Source organism: Rattus rattus, chromosome 2 (genome assembly GCF_011064425.1).
Source record: "Rattus rattus isolate New Zealand chromosome 2, Rrattus_CSIRO_v1, whole genome shotgun sequence".
Lineage (NCBI taxonomy): Eukaryota > Metazoa > Chordata > Mammalia > Rodentia > Muridae > Rattus > Rattus rattus.
The window spans coordinates 110,513,147-110,533,000 of record NC_046155.1 but is presented as its reverse complement, the minus strand read 5'-3'; the positions used below and the strand labels follow the sequence as shown (position 1 = coordinate 110,533,000).

Here is a 19,854-nt window from a genome sequence, read left to right as displayed (position 1 = left end):
AAGAAGAGTCATCATAGATGGATTAGTCTCTGAGGGCTATTTCATATGTGTAGCCACCTTATATCCCAAGGCCACAGCCCACCAAGAGTAATCTAAAGTTTGCAGAGCTAAGGCACACACTATTATTAGCTTGATAGTCTGGTGACCCAAGACATTACAGGTGATGGTAACTGAGATAGATGTTCAGTAAACTTTCCTTAAGAATAGATTTATTTCAGAGGTTCTGTTTGCTAGCATGTCTCAAGATGAGGGCTCTTAAGACCTGCCCAGTGTTAGATTTCAGCAACCCATATTGAGTTCTAAGGCAATGCTTTATGCCTACCACTCCAGTCTATCATTCAGTAGCTGCCACTCATCAAATACCTAGGCTACTAAGACTCACTGTCGCACAGGCTGGGCTCAAACTTACTGTGAAGCTGAAGATTACATTAAACTTTTTGATGTTTCTGTCTTTATTTCCTGACTGTTGGGATTGTGGGCATGTGCCACCATGCCTGTTTAAAAATATATTTTATTCATTCTTTGAGAGTTTCATACATGGTTTTAGTATATCGTGATCATATTCTTCCCTCACTTCCCCCTTTAAATCCTTCTAGATCCACTAAGAAATGTTTTAAAAACTGTTCAAAATGCTTAGCCATCAAACAAATAAAAATCAAAACCATGCCTGATTTCGTGTAGTATTAGTCATCAAGTCCAGAACTTATTTCACGATAGACAGATGCTCTGCTGAGTGCCCTAAATATCTCTAGGCTTGGATTCTTATTTTTTTTAAAGAAGGAATCTTGAAATTACCCTCCATGCTAAAGTGATATATAAGTAGAAAATGGAGGCTGTGGAATAAGCGCTGGCTGTTTGAAGGAGGAGGGTGTTAGTCAGAACAGCAAGTCCTTGAGGTAAAATGAACGTGTTCTTGGTGCATTTGAAAAAACAAACAAACAAAAAAAAGAAACCCACTGTGGTTGGAGTAGGTTCAGCACGAGCAGGGGTGTAGTAGTCAGGGTGGGCATGGTAATTCATACGTCTTATCACGTATGATGGCTGGAGGATCGTGGATCCCAGGCCTGGGCTATCTAGTGAGCTTGAGGCCAGCTTGGCCACACAGGAATTTCAGTCTAGCCTGGCTTACATAGTGAGTGGAAGTGACCAAGAAACAGTTTCCATCCTGGTATAAGAGGAAAACAGAAGGTAGTACTGCCATAGAAGCTATAACGAGTTGGATTTAGCACATATCGGCTTGTAAGAGCTGATAGAAAGTGGGCCTGTGCTGTGGGAGTGAACCATGGGGGATCCCATGGCATCGAAGGTCTGCTTAGTGCATGGCTGCTGAGTCGTGAAGGACAGGGAGAATAGAAGGGAGATGTCCCAGTGCCCATCAAAGTCATGCCCATATGATGTAGTTTATTCCAACAAGGTTCTACCTCTTTAAGTTTCCATCACAACCCAGTAGTGCCATGGGGAGGTGACCAAGGCTTTAACACAGGGTTGTTAGGTAGCATTTCTCAATAAAGCTATAGGTCTCATATTAGTATTATGACTACTCATTCATCAATTCCAATTCCTAGTTGGCTATAATCATAAAAATTTGACAAAAACTAAAAAAAAATTGAGAATCAACAAATAAAATTTATAATAAAATGACATGTCTTATCCTTACATTAGTAAAATTTATAATTAACTCACATAAGTGCTTCAATAGCACAGCAGCATCAAAGGCGATGTTGGGTTAAATGATGACTCAGAACTGAGTAAGTGTGTGTGTGTTAGTAAGGAGGTAAGAAGTGACAGTGACATGAACCGTGTAGTGAGATTACCATCTGGTTAAAGTATACACAACACTAAAGAGGAAAAAGACAGTAAATATATTGGGGGGGGTTTGTTATAAACTGGAATAGGGAAATGGACAGTGTGGTTAGTTGGAGAAAAGTGAGGAGTCAAGGAATAGTTTTCAAGTCTCTGAATTGGATAGAGAGATAAGGGGTTAAGAGCACTTACTGCCTTTCCAGAGGACTTCAGTTGTCTTCTCAGCACCCACATCAGGTACCTCACAGGTCTCTACATCTCCAGTTTCAGGAGAGGTAATGCTTGTGGCCTCCATGGGTACCTGCACTCAGGTATAGATACCACATGGAGACACATATCTATACACAGTTTAAAATAATAAACATAAATATTTAAAAAAGGTGAGTGGTATTCAGGTTATTTATATGCTGATGGAACTGACTGAAAGCATAAGAAACAATAATGATGTACCAGCATTCTGGAGTTTGTAAGAGTATAAAAGCCATCTATCATAGAGGTTCTTATTTTTTAAATTTTTTTATTTATTATTATTTTTTAAATTCTGTAATTATATTTATGTACAGAAAACTTAGTGTATATTTAACTCAGTTTGTTGGTGAGTTCTTTAACCTTTGTCTTTTCCAGTTTGGCAATGCAAGTCATAGACTTAGGACCCAGGATGCTGCCTCCCCAGTGGTGGCGGATCTCGTCACATCTGTCATTACAATTGGTCCTAATACCTTCCACCAGTTTAGCCAGAGCACCCTTGTCTTCCGAGTTAACCTGTGTGAAGGCAACAGTGGTGCATGTCTCCCTGTGGAGCAGGTGCCCCAGCCTAGCCTTTCCCTTGATGATACAGTAGGGCACCCCCATCTTTCGACACAAGGAAGGCAGGAAAACCACCAACTCATTGGGGTCTGCATCATGGGCAATCACCACCAGCTGAGCCTTCTTGTTCTCTACCAAGGTGGTGACTGTTATTAACCCCTGCTCAGAGGACAGGTGGTCTCTTAGGTGGGACGTTCCCTGTGCCAGCAGTTTTCGTCTTAGCACAGGCCAGTAGCCTTTGCTTCTCCTGCTTTGTCTCTGGCCTGTACTTGTGGGTGAGCTTAAACAGCTGAGTTGCTGTTTGCCTGTCCAGGGCCTGGGTGAACTGGTTAATGGCAGAGATACTTTGAGCTGCTTATAGAGGATGGCTCTTGGCCGCTGCAGCCTGATGTAGCGGGGCCATTTGACGAAGCGTGTGAGATCTCTTTTGGGCTGGATGTCCTGCCCAATGCTGAAGTTCTTGGGCCTTTTCTCAAACAAAGGATTGACCACCTTTTTGGCCTCTTGTTTCTTGACGACAGCCGGGGCCAGGGCCACCTTCTTCCTCTTGAACTTCTTTCCTTTAGGCATCTTGCTCGGCTGGAGGAGAGAGAAAGAAGAGGGAACTGTGTGTGATAAGTATGCAGTTGCAGAGGTCATGAGATGAGGATCTCCTTTTGATAAAGGCATAAATATTTCATCCACAGTAACAAACAACTAAAATATATAACCGTTTCACTAAATCAGCATATGCTCAGAGTTTGTAGAAGGTCTTCTGATTTACAGTGAACTAGAAAGGATCATCAGCTGAGAAAGGTTGTGGAAGAGTTCAGAGGAAAGGAGGTTGTATGCGGAAGTAAAGTATTCAGAAGATGTTAATTGCTGTAATTACATTTCAAGTGTATTTCTTGGGATGGCAGGTTAGAAGGAAAACAGTTTTTGAAACTCAAGGGTAGCTTTCACCTGTATGCAAAATGTGTCACTCTGGGGACATCTAATGATTTGTTTTTGTGAGAAGTGAAGATGCTAGTTATGATGTTTTACTATATATTACATGCTCTATGCTCAGAATGGATACAGGGTTTGTATGTACAAACCAATTTTGAAAAAGGGAAGATGGTGTTTAATTTTAAACATCAGAGATGGCTCTACAGGAAGGGGGGGTAGAGATAAGAGATGCACAGAGAGACAGAATATTTGAATGAAGTCTAAATCAAAGGAAGATAGTTTTTCAGTTGGCTTTCTATGTAATAGATATTAAACCTACAACTATTACTTTAGTACTAATACTTGAAAGGAAATGAAAGCTCAGAGAGGTTATGTAACATGCTGTAGGTCACACACAGTGGCTAAATGGGTTTTATATCCAGATCTAGTTGTCAATGAACCTTTTCAATAAAACACTGATTCTGGAGTGAGATCATGGTAGTGTGTGGAATATTTTTTTATCTTTATTAACTTGAGTATTTCTTATTTACATTTCAATTGTTATTCCCTTTCCAGGTTTCCAGGCCAACATCCCCCTAGCCCCTCCCCTTCTCTATGGATGTTCCCCTCCTCATCCTCCCCCCATTACTGCCCAACAATCACATTCACTGGGGGTTCAGTCTTGGCAGGACCAAGGGCTTCTCCTTCCACTGGTGCTCTTACTAGGCTATTCATTCCCATTCTTGAGGCTGCCACTTTGTCTGAATGACAAAGTCTCTTGTCATGCAGATGCCTCTCAATTTCATGAGGTTCCATTTATTGTTAATTTTGGTGCCGGTGCTAATGGAGTTCTGTTTAGAACTCTTTTCCTATGCCCGTGATTTCGAGGCTGCTCCTCCCAAATTCTCAATCAGGTTCGGTATATTTGGTCTTCGTTGGTCTTTGATCCATTTGAGATTTGTACAGGTTGATAAATATACATATTTGGATTCTTTTACAAGCAGCCATCCAGTTTGGGAAGCAATATTTGCTGAAGATGCCATTTTTTTTTCTCCAGTGTTTTTTTTTTTATTTGTATTAACTTGGGTATTTCTTATTTACATTTTGAGTGTTATTTCCTTTCCGGTTTCCGGCAAACATCCCAATCCCCCTCCCTTCTTTATGGGTGTTCCCCTCCCCATCCTCCCCCATTGCCCGTCCTCCCCCAACAATCTAGTTCACTGGGGTTCAGTCTTAGCAGGGACCCAGGGCTTCCCTTCCACTGGTGCTCTTACTAGGATATTCATTGCTTCCTATGAGGTCAGAGTCAGGGTCAGTCCATGTATAGTCTTTAGGTAGTGGCTTAGTCCCTGGAAGCTCTGGTTGCTTGGCATTGTTGTTCATAAAGGGGTCTAAAGCCTTTGGCTCTTCAGTTCTTTCTCTGATTCCTTCAGCAGGGGTCCTATTCTCAGTTCAGTGGTTTGCTGCTGGCATTACGCCTCTGTATTTGCTGTATTCTGGCTGTGTCTCTTGGGAGAGATCTACATCCGGCTCCTGTCGGCCTGTACTTCTTTGCTTCATCCATCTTGTCTAATTGGGTGGCTGTATATGTATGGGCCACATGTGGGGCAGGCTCTAAATGGGTGTTTCTTCTGTGTCTGTTTTAATCTTTGCCTCTCTCTTCCCTGCCAAGGGTATTCTTGTTCCCCTTTTAAAGAAGGAGTGAAGCATTCACATTTTGATCATCCGTCTTGAGTTTCATGTGTTCTGTGCATCTAGGGTAATTCAAGCATTTGGGCTAATAACCACTTATCAATGAGTGCATACCATGTGTGTTTTTCTGTGATTGGGTTACCTCACTCAGGATGACATTTTGCAGTTCCTTCCATTTGTCTATGAATTTCATAAAGTCATTGTTTTTGATAGCTGAGTAATATTCCATTATGTAGATGTACCACATTTTCTGTATCCATTCCTCTGTTGAAGGGCATCTGGGTCCTTTCCAGCTTCTGGCTATTATAAATAAGGCTGCTATGAACATAGTGGAGCACGTGTCTTTTTTATATGTTGGGGCATCTTTTGGGTATATGCCCAAGAGAGGTATAGCTGGATCCTCAGGCAGTTCAATGTCCAATTTTCTGAGGATCCTCCAGACTGATTTCCAGAATGGTTGTACCAGTCTGCAATCGTGTGTGGAATATCTTAGTACAGGGAGTAGTGAGGTCAAAGATGAGCACAGATGGGGAGGAAAAAGGAGATGTGTGTGCATGTGTACCTGTGTGTGTCTCCTGTCTCTCTGTGTCTCTGTCTTTCTGTGTCTCTGTCTCTGTCTCTGTCTGTCTGTCTGTCTGTCTGTCTGTCTCTCTCTCTGTGTGTGTGTGTGTGTGTGTGTGTGTGTGTGTGTAAGGAGACAGGAAGAGAAAGTATGATTTGGGCACTGTGTGCATAGAAAGGCATGATACACATATTGGAAAATAAGGCAGAAAATTGGGTTGTAAATTCTCCTTAAAAGTCATATGGGGGGTTGGGGTTTAAGTGGTAGCGCTTGCCTAGGAAGAAGGCCTGGGTTGAAAGCTCAAAAAAGAGAAAAAAAAAAAAAAAAAGAAAGAAAAGAAAAATCATATGGGATGCTTCATGGTATTTTTAGGCAGTCATCAATTTAATATGGTTCTCTTTCTTTTTACAAATGGAATCACATTTGCTATGTAAGCACCTAGAGAGCAGTGTATTTTTGTTTTGTGAGGTTTCACAGTTGCAGATTCATTTGGAAAACTATAAGGAAACCAAAGTGGACTTTGAAGTTAACATAGGATGTAATGATCAATTTCATTTGGCAGTTCATGGAGTAGATGATCACTTTACTAAATTATTTGTGTTGTGAAATTAGAAACACATCTATAGATTAGATGAGTTTAGGTAATGCCTTTTCTGGGACCCCACGGTAGATTTTAAACTTTTGTTTTTCAGATACTGACCGAGCTTTGTCATTACTGGAGGAATACTGCAAAAAATTAAGAAAGCCTGAGGAGCAGCTGTTGAAAAATGCTGTTAAAAAGGTGATGAGTATTTTCAAGAGCAGCCTATTTCAAGCCTTGCTGGGTATGTATTACACAAATTGCTTATAGTCTTAATGGCCAGAATCAGGCTAAACAGTTTGAATAATGTCACAGATGACAACGTTTCTCTCTCTCTCTCTCTCTCTCTCTCTCTCTCTCTCTCTCTCTCTCTCTCTCTCTCACACACACACACACACACCCATGATAATTTTTCATTTTATCCAAAGGTAAGATCCACTGCCATTATTCTCACTTAAAAAAGCTAAAGTATAGAAATGAGGGATAGATTACTGGAAAAATATCAACATTGAAAGAATACTTTCTGTGGGAAGAGGGGGAGAACAATGTGCTCAGGTGAGGACTCTGAGTGCTGCAGAGCTGGGGATGGGCATCAGACAGAAAGAAAGGGAGTGGCTTGTGGAGCACAAATTCCCCAGAGTTCTGCTCACACCAATGTCCTCTGTCCTCAAAACAAAGTTAGGGTGGAACCCTTTGTCTCTTGTGCTTCTTTTAGGAGGGTTTAGACCCAGAATTGGGAAGTTTGTTCATGAAAACTCAATGCTTATCAGTGTGTAATGAGAGTAATCTGATAATCTCCGCCTTCTTTATAAATATATGAAAAGAATCATGGCTGTGGTTTGTTAATGGATGGCTTTATACATCTATCTTTTATACTTATTTACATATCGTTAAATTGATCTCTTCATGATGTCTTAGGAGAAAAATCAACAAGGAAAACCAGTCAATTGATCAGTCATCAATAAATATTTCCTTCAAGAAAAAAAAAACCAAATAGAACATTAAGACAACTCCATATGATATAGGATACTTCTTATTTTTCTGTGTATTTAGCTTTCGTGCCAGGTACCAAGGTCAACCCTTTCTGTGTGCTAAGCACAAGACAATATGTTTGAAAAGGGGTCAGTGAGACTCTTAGACATTTTCATCCCATTTAATGCTAGCGTGTACTCAAAGTAAAAGCATGAATCTATGAAGCTTAGTGTTAAAATAATTTTTATTTATTAATATGTTATTTATGTTCAACTATGAATATACCAATTGATAAAAACCCTTAACATCATAGTTTCAATATAATTTTAAAGGTTATTAAGTTTTAAAGACTTGAAGATCAGTTTATTGAATGTAAATAGAAGCTGAAAAGCTTTAGAAAATTATTTTACCTGTGGGAAAAAGAATTCCTTTTATCTATTGTGGCTGGCAAGAATTAATGACACAAGCAAATATAATCATCTCAGCTAGTATTAAATAGAAGTGACTCTAAATCGAGTCTTGCAGAATTTAAATAAACATGGTCATTAGAGAATAGTATTTTACAGAACATTTTGAACCACCGATTTATGAATTAAGTATTAATAGCATCATTTAGTTGATGATTCATAAAGGCCATTAACTAAATGGAAGTGCATCTAAATTGATTCACATAATGTGTTTAGTTAAGACTGCCTGTCTTTGGGGAGCTTGAGCTTTTGAGAACGGGTTTAGGAAGAATATTTTCAGATGATTTTAGATAAATCTACATGTTTTGAAATGTAATCATTTGATAACACTATAACCTAGAGAACAAGCAGGCAGATGAGTGACTATCCACTGCATTTTTTCATCATTTTAACTGAGCAATAAATATCTTGGCAGAGAGCCTTTAATGTGGCTTGAATTTCTCTAATAAATCTGGAAAGGGCTATTATGTAATAATCTGCGTAGAACGTTGCTCTGGCCCTTTAAAGTCAGTTGGGGTTAAAAGCAAGAACAAAGAATGGTGCACCGTACAGCAAAACACAGTTTTCTCTTGCACTCTATGTGGGAAGCAAAGTATTGATCAGTAAGTTATTATAATGGACCATTTTACTGTATAATTTTTTTAAGGTCTCCACATGTGTCCTGAAGAAGATTCGCATCTTTATAAAGGCACAGATGGGCAGCCATTGATAAATAAGATATTGTTTATTGTCTATAAACAATAGACAACAAAATAGAGATCGATTATTCCTCCCTCCTTGTACCTCTCTTCGTTACAAATAATGAAAGATTGTGGCTTTACTGATTGGTCTAATATTCATGTAGCCAAGGCATTAAAATAATACCATGAATACCTAGGTAAATTCATAAACAGGACTCATAATACCAAAAGCCAACACAAATGGATAATGGAATGAAATGCTATTCTTGAGGGCTGTGCTGCAATATTTACATGTGACCAGGAAATCACCCCTGACCCCCCAACTCATCAGACCTCCCTACTCCCTTGGCCTTCAGTCTCTTGAGGATTAGGTACGTCTTGTCTCACTGAGTGAAGACCCTGCTGCAGTCTTCTGCTGTATATGTATTGGGGACCTCATATCAGCTGGTGTATGCTGCCTGGTTGGTGTCTCAGTGTCTGAGAGATCCTGGGGGTCCAGGTTAATTGAGACTGCTGGTTTTCCTACAGGGTCACCCTCCTCCTCAGCTTCCTCCAGCTTTTCCACAATTCAACCACAGGGCTCAGCAGCTTTTAACCGTTGATTGGTTTTAAATATCTGCATCTGACTCTTTCAGCTGCTTGCTGGGTCTTTTGGAGGGCAGTCATGATAGGTCCCTTTTTGTGAGCACTCCATAGCCTCAGTAATAGTGTCAGACATTGGGGCCTTCCCTTGAGCTGGATCCCACTTTGGGCCTGTCGCTGGACCTCCTTTTGTCCCTGCAGTTTGTTCAGACACGAACAATTATGGATCAGAGTTTTTGACTGTGGATGGCACCCCATCCCTCACTTGATGCCCTGTCTTTCTGCTGGAGGTGGGCTCTACAAGTTCCCTCTCCTCACTGTAGGTCATTTCATCTAAGGTCCCTCTCTTTGAGTCCTAAGAGTGTCTTATCTCCCAGGTCTCTGGTATATTCTTGAGGGTCCCCCCACCTCCTACCTCCCGAGGTTGCCTGTTTCCATTCTCTCTGCTGGCCTTCAGGACTTCAGTCCTTTCCCCCCACCCAATACCTGATCATGTTCCCCAGAAATAAAACCACACACTTACGGACACTTGATCTTTGACAAAGAAGCCAAAATTATCCAATGGAGAAAAGAAAGCATCTTCAATAAGTGGTGCTGGTCTAACTGGCTGTCTGTATGCACAAAAATGAAAATAGATCCATATTTGTCACCTTGCACAAAGCTCAAGTTCAAGTGGATCAAGGACCTCAACATAAAACCAGATACACTGATACTAATAGAAGAGAGAGTGGGAAAGAGCCATGAACTCATTGGCACGGGGGTAAATTTCTTAAACAAATTCCAATGGCTCACACCCTAAGATCGAGAATTGACAAATGGGACCTCACGAAACTGGAAAGCTTCTGTAAGGCAAAGAGCACTGTCAATAGGATAAATCGGCAACCTACAGATTGGGAAAAAAAAATCTTCACCAACCCCACATCTGATAGAGGGCCAATATCCAAACTATATAAAAAACCCAAGAAACTAACCACCAAAAAACAAACAAACAAACAAAAAAACCCAACCCAATAAAATGGGATATACAGAGAATTTACAACAAAGGAATCTTGAATGGCTGAGAAGCACTTAAAAAATGTTCAGGGGTTGGGGATTTGGCTCAGTGGTAGAGCGCTTGCCTAGCAAGCACAAGGCCCTGGGTTCGGTCCCCAGCTCCGAAAAAAAAAAAGAAAAAAAAATGTTCAAAGTCCTTAGTGATAAGGGAAATGCAAATCAAAATGACCTTGAGATTCCACCTTACACTAATCAGAATGGCTAAGATCAAAACCTCAGATGACAATACTTATTGGCAAGGATGTGGAGAAAGAGGAACACTCCCCCATTGATGGTGGAATTGCAAACTGCTACAACCATTCTGGAAATCAATCTAGAGATTACTCAGAAAATTGGAAATAGATCTATCTGAAGATCCAGCTATACCACTCTTGGACACATACCCCAACGATGCCCCACCATGCTACAGGGACACATGCTCCACTGTGTTCATAGTGGCCTTATTTGTGATAGCCAGAAGCTGGAAACAACCCAGATGTCCCACAACAGAAGAATGGATGCAGAAAATGTGTTTCACTTACACAATGGAATACTACTCAGATATTAAGAATGAGGGCATCCTGAGTATTTCAGGCAAATGGATGGAACTAGAAAATATCATGCTTAGTGAGGTAACTCAGACCTCAAAAGACAAACATGGTATATACTCACTAGTAAGTGCATATGAGCCAAAAACCTATGCAGAAGATCCAAGATACAGTCCACAGAACTCAAAAAGTTTAACAAGCCCAAGGGCTCAAGTGAGGACGCCTCGATCTCACTTGGGAGAGAGAAGAAAACGGTCACAGGAAGGGGAAGGGAGGGACCTGGATGTTTTTTCTAATTTTTAAACTATAATTTTATCAGTTTATAAGGTAATACACATTTTAGAATATTTTTGATTGAAGAATGTAAAAGAATATTAAAAAAACAATGGTAAGCTAGACTAGTTTGTGGTAATCAGCAGGGCAAGCCCGGAGCCTGCTGATGAACTTTCTTCCTTTCTTCTCCAGCTTCTTTGTGATTTGCTTTGGTTTCTCATTCACTAGTAGCTCACACTGGAATAAAGTACTTTGGAACAAGTCAGTAGCTTTCCTCTACTGAAAGGATAAACAGGCTGAGAAAGAAATTAGGGAAATGACACCCTTCACAATAGTCACAAGTAATATAAAATACCTTGGTGTGACTCTAGCTCAGCAAGTGAAACATCCGTATGACAAGAATTTCAAGTCTCTGAAGAAAGAAGTCAAAGACGATCTTGAAGATGGAAAGATCTCCCATGCTTATGGATTGGCAGGATTTATAAAGTAAAAAAGGCCATTTTTCCAAAAGCAATCTACAAGTTCAATGCAATCTCCATCAAAATTCCAACTCAATTCTTCATAGTTAGAAAGAGCAATTTTCAGATTCATTTGGAATAACAAAAAAACCCAGTATAGCAAAACTATTCTCAACAATAAAAGAACTTCTGTGTGAATCACCATCCTGAACCTCAAGCTATATCACAGAGCAATTCTGATAAAAACGGCACAGTATTGGTTCAGAGACAGGCGGGTAGATGAATGGAATAGAATAGAAGAACCAGAAATGAACCCACACACCTATAGTCACTTGATCTTTGACAAAGGAGCTAAAATCATCCAGTGGAAAAATCCCTAGCATTTTCAACAAATGGTGCTGGTTCAACATGCTGGAGGTCAGCATGTAGAATAATACAAATCAATCCATTCTTATCTCCTTATACAAAGCTCAAATCCAAATGGATCAAGGACCTCCACATAAAACCAGATACACTCAAACTAATAGAAAAAAAAAAGTGCGGAAGAATCTCAATCACATGGGCAGTGGGTAAATTTCCTGAACAGAACACCAATGGCTTATGCTCTAAGATCAAGAATCGACAAATGGGACCTCATAAAACTGCAAAGCTTCTGTAAGGCAAAGGACACTGTCAATAGGACAAAGTAGCAACCACCAGATTGGAAAAAATCTTTACCAATCCTACATCTGATAGAGGGCTAATATCCAAAATATACAAAGGACTCAAGAAGGTAGATTCCAGAGAGTCAAATAACCCTATTAAAAATGGGGGTACAGAGCTAAACAAAAAATTCTTAGCTGAGGAATATCGAATGGCTGAGAAGCACCTAAAGAAATGTTCAACATCTTTAGTCATCAGGGAAATGCAAATCAAAGAACACTGAGATTTCACCTCACACCAGTGAGAATGGCTAAGATCACTCAGGTGACAGCAGATACTGGTGAGGATGTGGAGAAAGATGAACACTCTCTATTGTTGGTGGGATTGTAAGCTGGTACAACCACTGTAGAAATCAGTCTGGCAGTTCCTCAGAAAATTGGACATAGTACTACCTGAGGATCCAGTTCACCACGCCTGGGCATATATCTAAAAGATATTCTAACACATGCTCCACTATGTTCATAGCAGACTTATTTATAATAGCCTGAAGCTGGAAAGAACCCAGATGTCCTTCAACAGAGGAATGGATACAGAAAATGTGCTACATTTACACAATGTACTACTACTCAGCTATCAAAAACAATGACTTCATGAAATTCTTAAGAAAATTAATGGAACTAGAAAATAATCATCCTTAGTGAGGTAACCCAGTCACAAAGAACACACATGGTATCCATTCACTGATAAGTGGCTATTGGACCAAATGCTTGGAATACTCAAGAAATAACTCACAGACCATATGAAACTCAAGAATAAAGAAGACCAAAATGTGGATGATTCATTCCTTCTAAGAAGAGGGAACAAAATACTCACTGGAGGCAATGCAGGGACAAACAGTGAACCAGGGACTGAGGAAAGGTCATCCAGGGAGTGCCCCATCTGGGGATCCATCCTATATGCAGGTACCAAACCCAGTCACTATTGCTGATGCCAAGAAGTGCATGCTAACAGAAGCCTGATACAGCTGTCTCCTGAGAGGCTCTGCCAGAACCTGACAAATACAGAGGTGGATGCTCATAGCCAGCCGTTGGACTGAGCACAGGATCCACAAATGGAGGAATTAGAGAAAGGGCTGAAGCAGCTGAAAGGGTTTGCAAAGCATAGGAAGAACAACAATATCAACCAACCAACCAGATCCCAGGACTAAACCACCATGCAAAGAGTACACAGGGATGGACCCATTGCTCCAGCCGCAGGATGGTCTTTTGGGCATCAATGGGAGGAGACTCCTGGTTCTGTGAAGGCTTGATGCCCCATTGTAGGGGAATGCCATGGCAGGGAGAAGGAGGGGAGTCAATAGGTGGGTGGGGGAGCACCCTCATGGAAGCAGGGGAGGGGGGATAGGGTAGGGAGTTTCCGCAGGGGAAACCAGCAAAGGGGATAACATTTGACATGTAAATAAAGAAAATAGCCTATAAAAATAAATTAAAAAATAGTTAAAATAGTTTTAATGAATCTCTCCAACAAGTTGATCTTACACTATGTGGAATGCCTTCGTGAGTTTAGCATGCAACCTTAGCTACTCAGCCAGGGTTTTCTTGATGATATTGATATTCAGACCGAGAGATTTCATTTCTGGACTAAAATCTAATGATCAGGGTAAAGCTGATTTATGGACTAGAGAAAGCCTGCCCTGTCCTCAACTCAGTTGGTCTTTCTGTCTGTGCAATGACTTCTGGCACCTCTTCTGAAGAGGCGCTGACATGGAGGACTGTTTAGACTTGGACTCGCACGTAGAGAATGATGTACCGCCACTGGGAGCAGATGCTCTGAAATTAGGCAGAACAAGGCATGAGTCCCACTCCTGCAACTGCAGGTGATAGGCTGTGGCCATTTTAACTGTCTGCTCCTCTGGGCCAGTTTGACTTTCTTCAAAACTGGATTCTACCTACTTGCCTACTTGATTTGGTCAAATGAGATACTGTGTTGAGTGTGTGTCTGCTCCTGAGTGGGCATGGAAGATTAATTGTAAAAATGACCCTGCTTCAATGCACTTTCCATTATTCACATCCTTTGAAATACAATGTTAAACTCGTAAAACAAACAAACAATGGACTAATATTACCTTTGATGTGCATCCTATATTTTCTCTACCCATCCATCTGTCTGTCTGTCCGTTTGTCCACAGATACTTGGATTTTTCTATCATTTGGCTATTTCAAATTATGCTGTTGTAGATATGATTACATAAGTATCTGAGATTCTGTTTTAAATTTTATTTATTCTCACAGTGGAATTTCTGAATTTTGTAGTAATCATTTATTCTTTTAAAAATTTCTGTATTATTTTCACCCAGAAGTTGTATTACTTTATATCTCCTTTAACATTTACAAAGAGTTCAGATTTCTCCACATTTCCTAACTATTGCTATGATTCTCTTTTTTTGCATTTTAAAATGGTAGCCACCTTTGCATATTGTATATATTAATTATTGTCAGACGCACTGTTGCCAAAGCCGTTCTCTCAGTGTGTAGTCTATTCATTCATTTGACCGTTTCCTTTGCAGTATAGACATTTTTTAATTTCATTTGTCAATTGTTGGTCTCTGTGAGTTCATATATCTAGCATAATTTCTTGAAGGTTTGAGGATGCTGTATTTTTCTTCAGTGTATGTTTTTTTGTTTGTTTGTTTGATTTTTAGTCATTTTGCCAAAAAATTAGTTGTGTGTGTATTTGGCTTGGTCCTCAGTTTTATTCCAATGAAGCAAGCAGTGGTTTTGAAATAAAAAGTAAATAAACATACAGAAAAAGAAAGTTAGCAATAATTTTTCCTGAACACACACTTATTTACATATGATATACGTAAATATATGTTTTTTGCATTTATATAGATAATTCTCTATTTTCTTAAAGTTTTGAGAGAAAAGTAAGTAGCAAAAGGTAAATTAATTTCCTTAAAAACAACTTCATCCAAGGCAGCTTGTTTTATTTGCTTATTTATCTGCTATGTATTTATTTGCTTATTTATTTGCTATGCTGAGCAGAAGCACAGTAGCCGGCACTGCCCATTCACAAACACAGTGCAGTTACAGAGACTTTCATTGCGTGAGTATGCTGGTGACATTGTTAAAACACCCACAAAGGGAAACTAATGAAGCAATCTTGAAAATACTTTCATCGTGTTTAAAGAATAAATATACTTACTAATGAACCCTCCAATACTATGGCTTCAGTATAATAAAAGAACATTGTTTTGAAAAATTTAAAATCAGTTTATTGTCAACATGCTAGAAGCTACATTTTTAGATGTTAGGGTGACATCTTGTGGTCTGCTCAGAAAAAAATTATCCAATGGATAATCACAGCTTATAGTTATTACACTGTCAGCACTTTCCAGAGTGTGAACACCAGTTCATAGTGTGAATCTTTAATATTATTAATCGTATTTAATAATTCTCACTCATAATAGTAAACAATCATTTAATACTGGTTACATGCCAGACAGTTTCTTTTTAGGCAAAATGATGTAGTACTGAACTATATGAGATTGTTTCCTTTTATGGGCAAATGAAGATGAAGTAGGAAACAGAGACATTACATAAAGTTATTTAATTATTAATTTATAATGGTGTTATGGCTAGAAATGAAAATGTATGAGAGTTTTTAAAATGTTTTTGTTTGAAATTAGAAATCTGTATAATCACATATTATCAATTCTTTTCCTGTGTGTGTGTGTGTGTGTGTGTGTGTGTGTGTGTGTGTGTGTGTGTGTTGTTCCTGTGTGTGCACATGGGGAAGCCAGAGGAAGATATTGGATGTTCTGGTGTGTAATTCTGCTTGTTCTCTTGAGGTAGGGTCTCTCACTGAACTTGGAACTATGTTGCCAGGTAGGAAACCCACAAATTCTATCTCTATCTTTGGGGTTGCACTCCCTCACAGCCATGCCGGAAATTTTATGTGGGTGCTTGGGATTTGAACTCAAATCCTTCAGCTTGTGCTGTTATCGTCTGAGCCATATTTGTAACACCACATTATACTAGTTCGAATGTAGTATTATTTCAAAGTAGGACCTACTTAAACATATTATGGCTGTAACTATTAAATATTTGTATTTTTATCATCTGATCATAAGGAAATCAAGACATTGTATAAGATTACAATGAATGGTACAAGTGTACAATTATGTGACTTTAGATTAGGTTCCCTCGAATCTTTCGAGACAAGTTCCCAAGTTTTGTATCAGCAGCACCAGTCACCCACCAACTTGTGTAACTTTGTGTGTCACCTCAAGAACTACTAAATCACAGACTTGAAGTTAGCGCTAAGAAAATAGTGTCTTTTGGATGATTTTTGAGGCATGCCTAAAGTGTGATCTTGATGCTTGGAAATCTGACCTTTCAGGGAAAATAATGTGGTGTCTGAATGTTACTTCCGGACTTGGAAGAGAATGTTATTTCTTTATTCTTTTTTTTTTTTTTTGGACATATATCGTAAACATTTGGTTTAGTCTTTAACAAGATGAGTGAACTTTTAACAATCTTACGTCCTTTGAGAGTCCATAAATTTAAAAATATTATGGAATCAAATTTCTCTTTAAATAAATAGTATTCTGAAATATTTACATGATTCAGCCTTTGGGTGTTTAAAGATAGTGTCTACCTGTGTTGCTGTGAATAGTTCAGAGTCACACGGAGATTCTTCCATTAGGTGATATGCAGAAGGCGTGCTCGCTCGGCAATGCTTGCATGTGCTCCAGTGAGACACGACTGCATCTTACGGATTTTCCAATAAGCTTTGAGGTTTTCATTACACTTTTTTTGCGTGTGCATTTGCATGTATGTGTGTGTATGTGTGCACGTGCATGTGTGCCGTGGCAAGCATGTGGGGGTCAGAGAACAACTGTGAGAATTGGCTATCTTTTTCTGCACCACAGATCCTTGGAATCAAACTCAGGTTGTGAGGCTCCATGGCAAGTGCTAAGATACCTCTCTTGCCTCTCGAATAAATATTGATTGGTTAACACAAGGAATGTTTATATTCTTAGATAATAAAGTCTATGCTTTCTCTTTACAATGCTAATTTAAATAAATCAGTTAGGGATTTTCCAGTTATAATAATTTGAGTAACAATAGATAACACTGTACCTATGAAGTTTCATATTTTTGAAGTTTTCCTAAGTTACATACACTTGTGCAGATGGATGTTAACACATCTAGGACCTTAGGGGAAAATTGGCCCTTAAAGTCAAAGTAATATTAATGTGTATGCACAAATGCCAAGTCAGTATGCCATTGATAACTAGGCTCTAGGGGTTGAAACAAAGTGTTGCAGGAGTTTAGTAAAGCCTGGGTAACCGTAGAGCGATGCTGGGAAGGGATGCTTTTATTTAAATCCAGATCTTGTTTGTGGTAGGCTAGAAGAGAGCTAGAGAAGGGTATTTTTCTCATCCACTCAATAACCTATTTACAAGACACTATTGGAACACTGTGCAAAGCTTCTATTACACATACGTTAGGGATCAGAATGAAATGAGATTGTATAAACAATTTATATTTACAATTCTCGTAAGTGATGCACAGGAGGAATGGAGGCCTCTGTGTGTGTGTGTGTGTGTGTGTGTGTGTGAGAGAGAGAGAGAGAGAGAGAGAGAGAGAGAGAGAGAGAGAGAGAGAGAGAGAGGCTTAACTGTAAATGTGCAAATTTCCTTAGGAAGTGGCCCTCGAAATGCCGAAAGTTATACATCTATGATAATTGATGGTACTTGAGAAAGTGGGTCTGACTGAGGATGTCTTTGATATTTATACCTTTAAAATGACGTTTATATGCTTGATAGAGAGTCTCACTGGATCCAAATCTTTACATTAGAGAATAAAGAATGTAAAGCATAAACCATGACTCAGACAATTGTTTTAATTCCCGTTGTTAAATAGCTATAGTCTTGGTGAGATTCATTGAGTGTCTCATGCCTGGAAGATCAAACCTCTGTTTGACACGTTGGCTCAAATAGTACTGAGAGGTTTCAGTGCCATTCTTGGTTCAGGACTTTGTGTATTACTGCAAGATTTATGTCACCAGATGGCACCATTTAACTAAAGTTATGAGCTCGGGCTGCTTATGAAGTGGTTGGTGCTAAATGGATGATGCTTGGTTTTGTGCTATAGCTGAAACAGGAAAAAATATGCTGTAATGGTAAATGAGACTTATCTACAAAGATAGTCTGACCCAGTGCTTTTTGGAAGCATGACAGAAGCTGGTGATTTCTTTTTGGCAAGTAGTGGAAGAAAATTTGAAGCTTGTCTTCACCACAGTGTGTGGCAGCTGGCCGAAAGAACACTACATGTTTCTCCTATTTGGGTTTCCTGTGGCTAGCATGCTCATTTTATTAATATTACACCCCTGAAATACTTTCAGGGAGTGTACAGACACACACACACACACACACACACACACACACACACACACACCAGAAAGATAGTCTTTTTTCATTATTATCTTTAATCTTTCTTTTTAACAGTCCAGTCATTATCCCTCTCCCAGTCCACCTTCTGACAGTCCCTCATCCCATTCCTCCTCCCCCATCTCCTCCCCGTACCTCCACAGACCCCCTCACCCCACCAGGCCTCTGTATTCCCTGGAGCTCCAAGTCTCTCAAGGGTTAGGTACATCTTCTCTCATTAAGGCCAGACCAGGCAGTCCTCTGCTGTATATGTATTGATGGCCTTGGACTAGCAGCTAATATATGTTGCCTAGTTGGTGGCTCAGTGTCTGAGAGATCTCAGAGGTCCAGGTTAGTTGAGACTGCTGGTCTTCCAATGGGGCCGCCCTCCTCCTCAACTTCTTCCAACCTTTACCTAATTCAACCACAGGGGTCCTCAACTTCAGGCCATTGGTTGTATGTAAGAACGTGCTCCTTGCTCAGCTGCTTGTTGGGCCTCTCAAAGGGCAGCCATGCTAGGCTGCTGTCTGTACATAAATCATAGCATTAGTAATAGTGTCAAGCCTTGGAGCCTCCTCTTGAGATGGATCCCAAGTTGGGCAGTCACTGGACCTCCTTTCCCTCAGTCTCTTCTCCATTATCGTCCATGCAGTTATTTAAGACAGGAACAATTCTGGGTCAGAGTTTTTGACTGTGGGATGGCAACCTCATCCCTTCACTTGATGCCCTGCCTTTCTGCTGGAGGTGGACTCTACAAGTTCCTTCTCCCCACTGTTGGGCATTTCATCTAAGGTTCCTCCCTTCGAGTTTTGAGATTCTCTCACCTCCCAGGCCTCGGGTACATTCTAGAGGGTCACCCCACCCTCCCGAAGTTGTATATTTCCATTCATTCTGCTGGCTCTCCTGGTCCCCAGCCCCCAATACCTGATCATGTTCCACTTTCCCCCTGCCTCTCCCACTCCCCTCTCCCACCCAGTTTTCTCCCTCCCTCTGCCCTCCCCCTTTCTTCTCTCTCCCTAGTGGAATTGAAGCATCCACACTTGGAACCTTTGACTTGTTAATCTTCTTGAGTGCTCTGGATTGTGTCCTGGGTATTCTGTACTTTTTTGGGTTAATATCCACTTATTAGTGAGAACATGCCATGCATGTCCTTTTGTCTGAGATACCTCACTCAGGATGATATTTTCTAGTTTCATCCATTTGCTTGTCAAACTTACGATGTTCTAGTTCTTAATAGCTGAGTAGTATTCCATTGTGTAAATGAGCCACATTTTCTGTATCCATTCTTCTGTTTGGGACACCTGGTTTGTTTCCAGCTTCTGGCTATCAAAAATAAGGCCTCTATGAACATAGTGGAGCATGTGCCCTTGTGGCATGGTGGTTTTTTTCTTTTTTTTTAGTATATGTCCAGGAG

General features: G+C 40.0%; 1 protein-coding gene across 1 annotated transcript in view; it reads left to right on the top strand.

The window, feature by feature from the left end:
* The window catches only part of Dlg2 (discs large MAGUK scaffold protein 2), a 1,821,467-nt gene that overhangs the window by 32,274 nt on the left and 1,769,339 nt on the right, over positions 1-19,854 (top strand). The window contains 1 exon segment of the mRNA XM_032895287.1: positions 6,463-6,594. Coding sequence (XP_032751178.1) covers positions 6,463-6,594 — 132 coding nt within the window.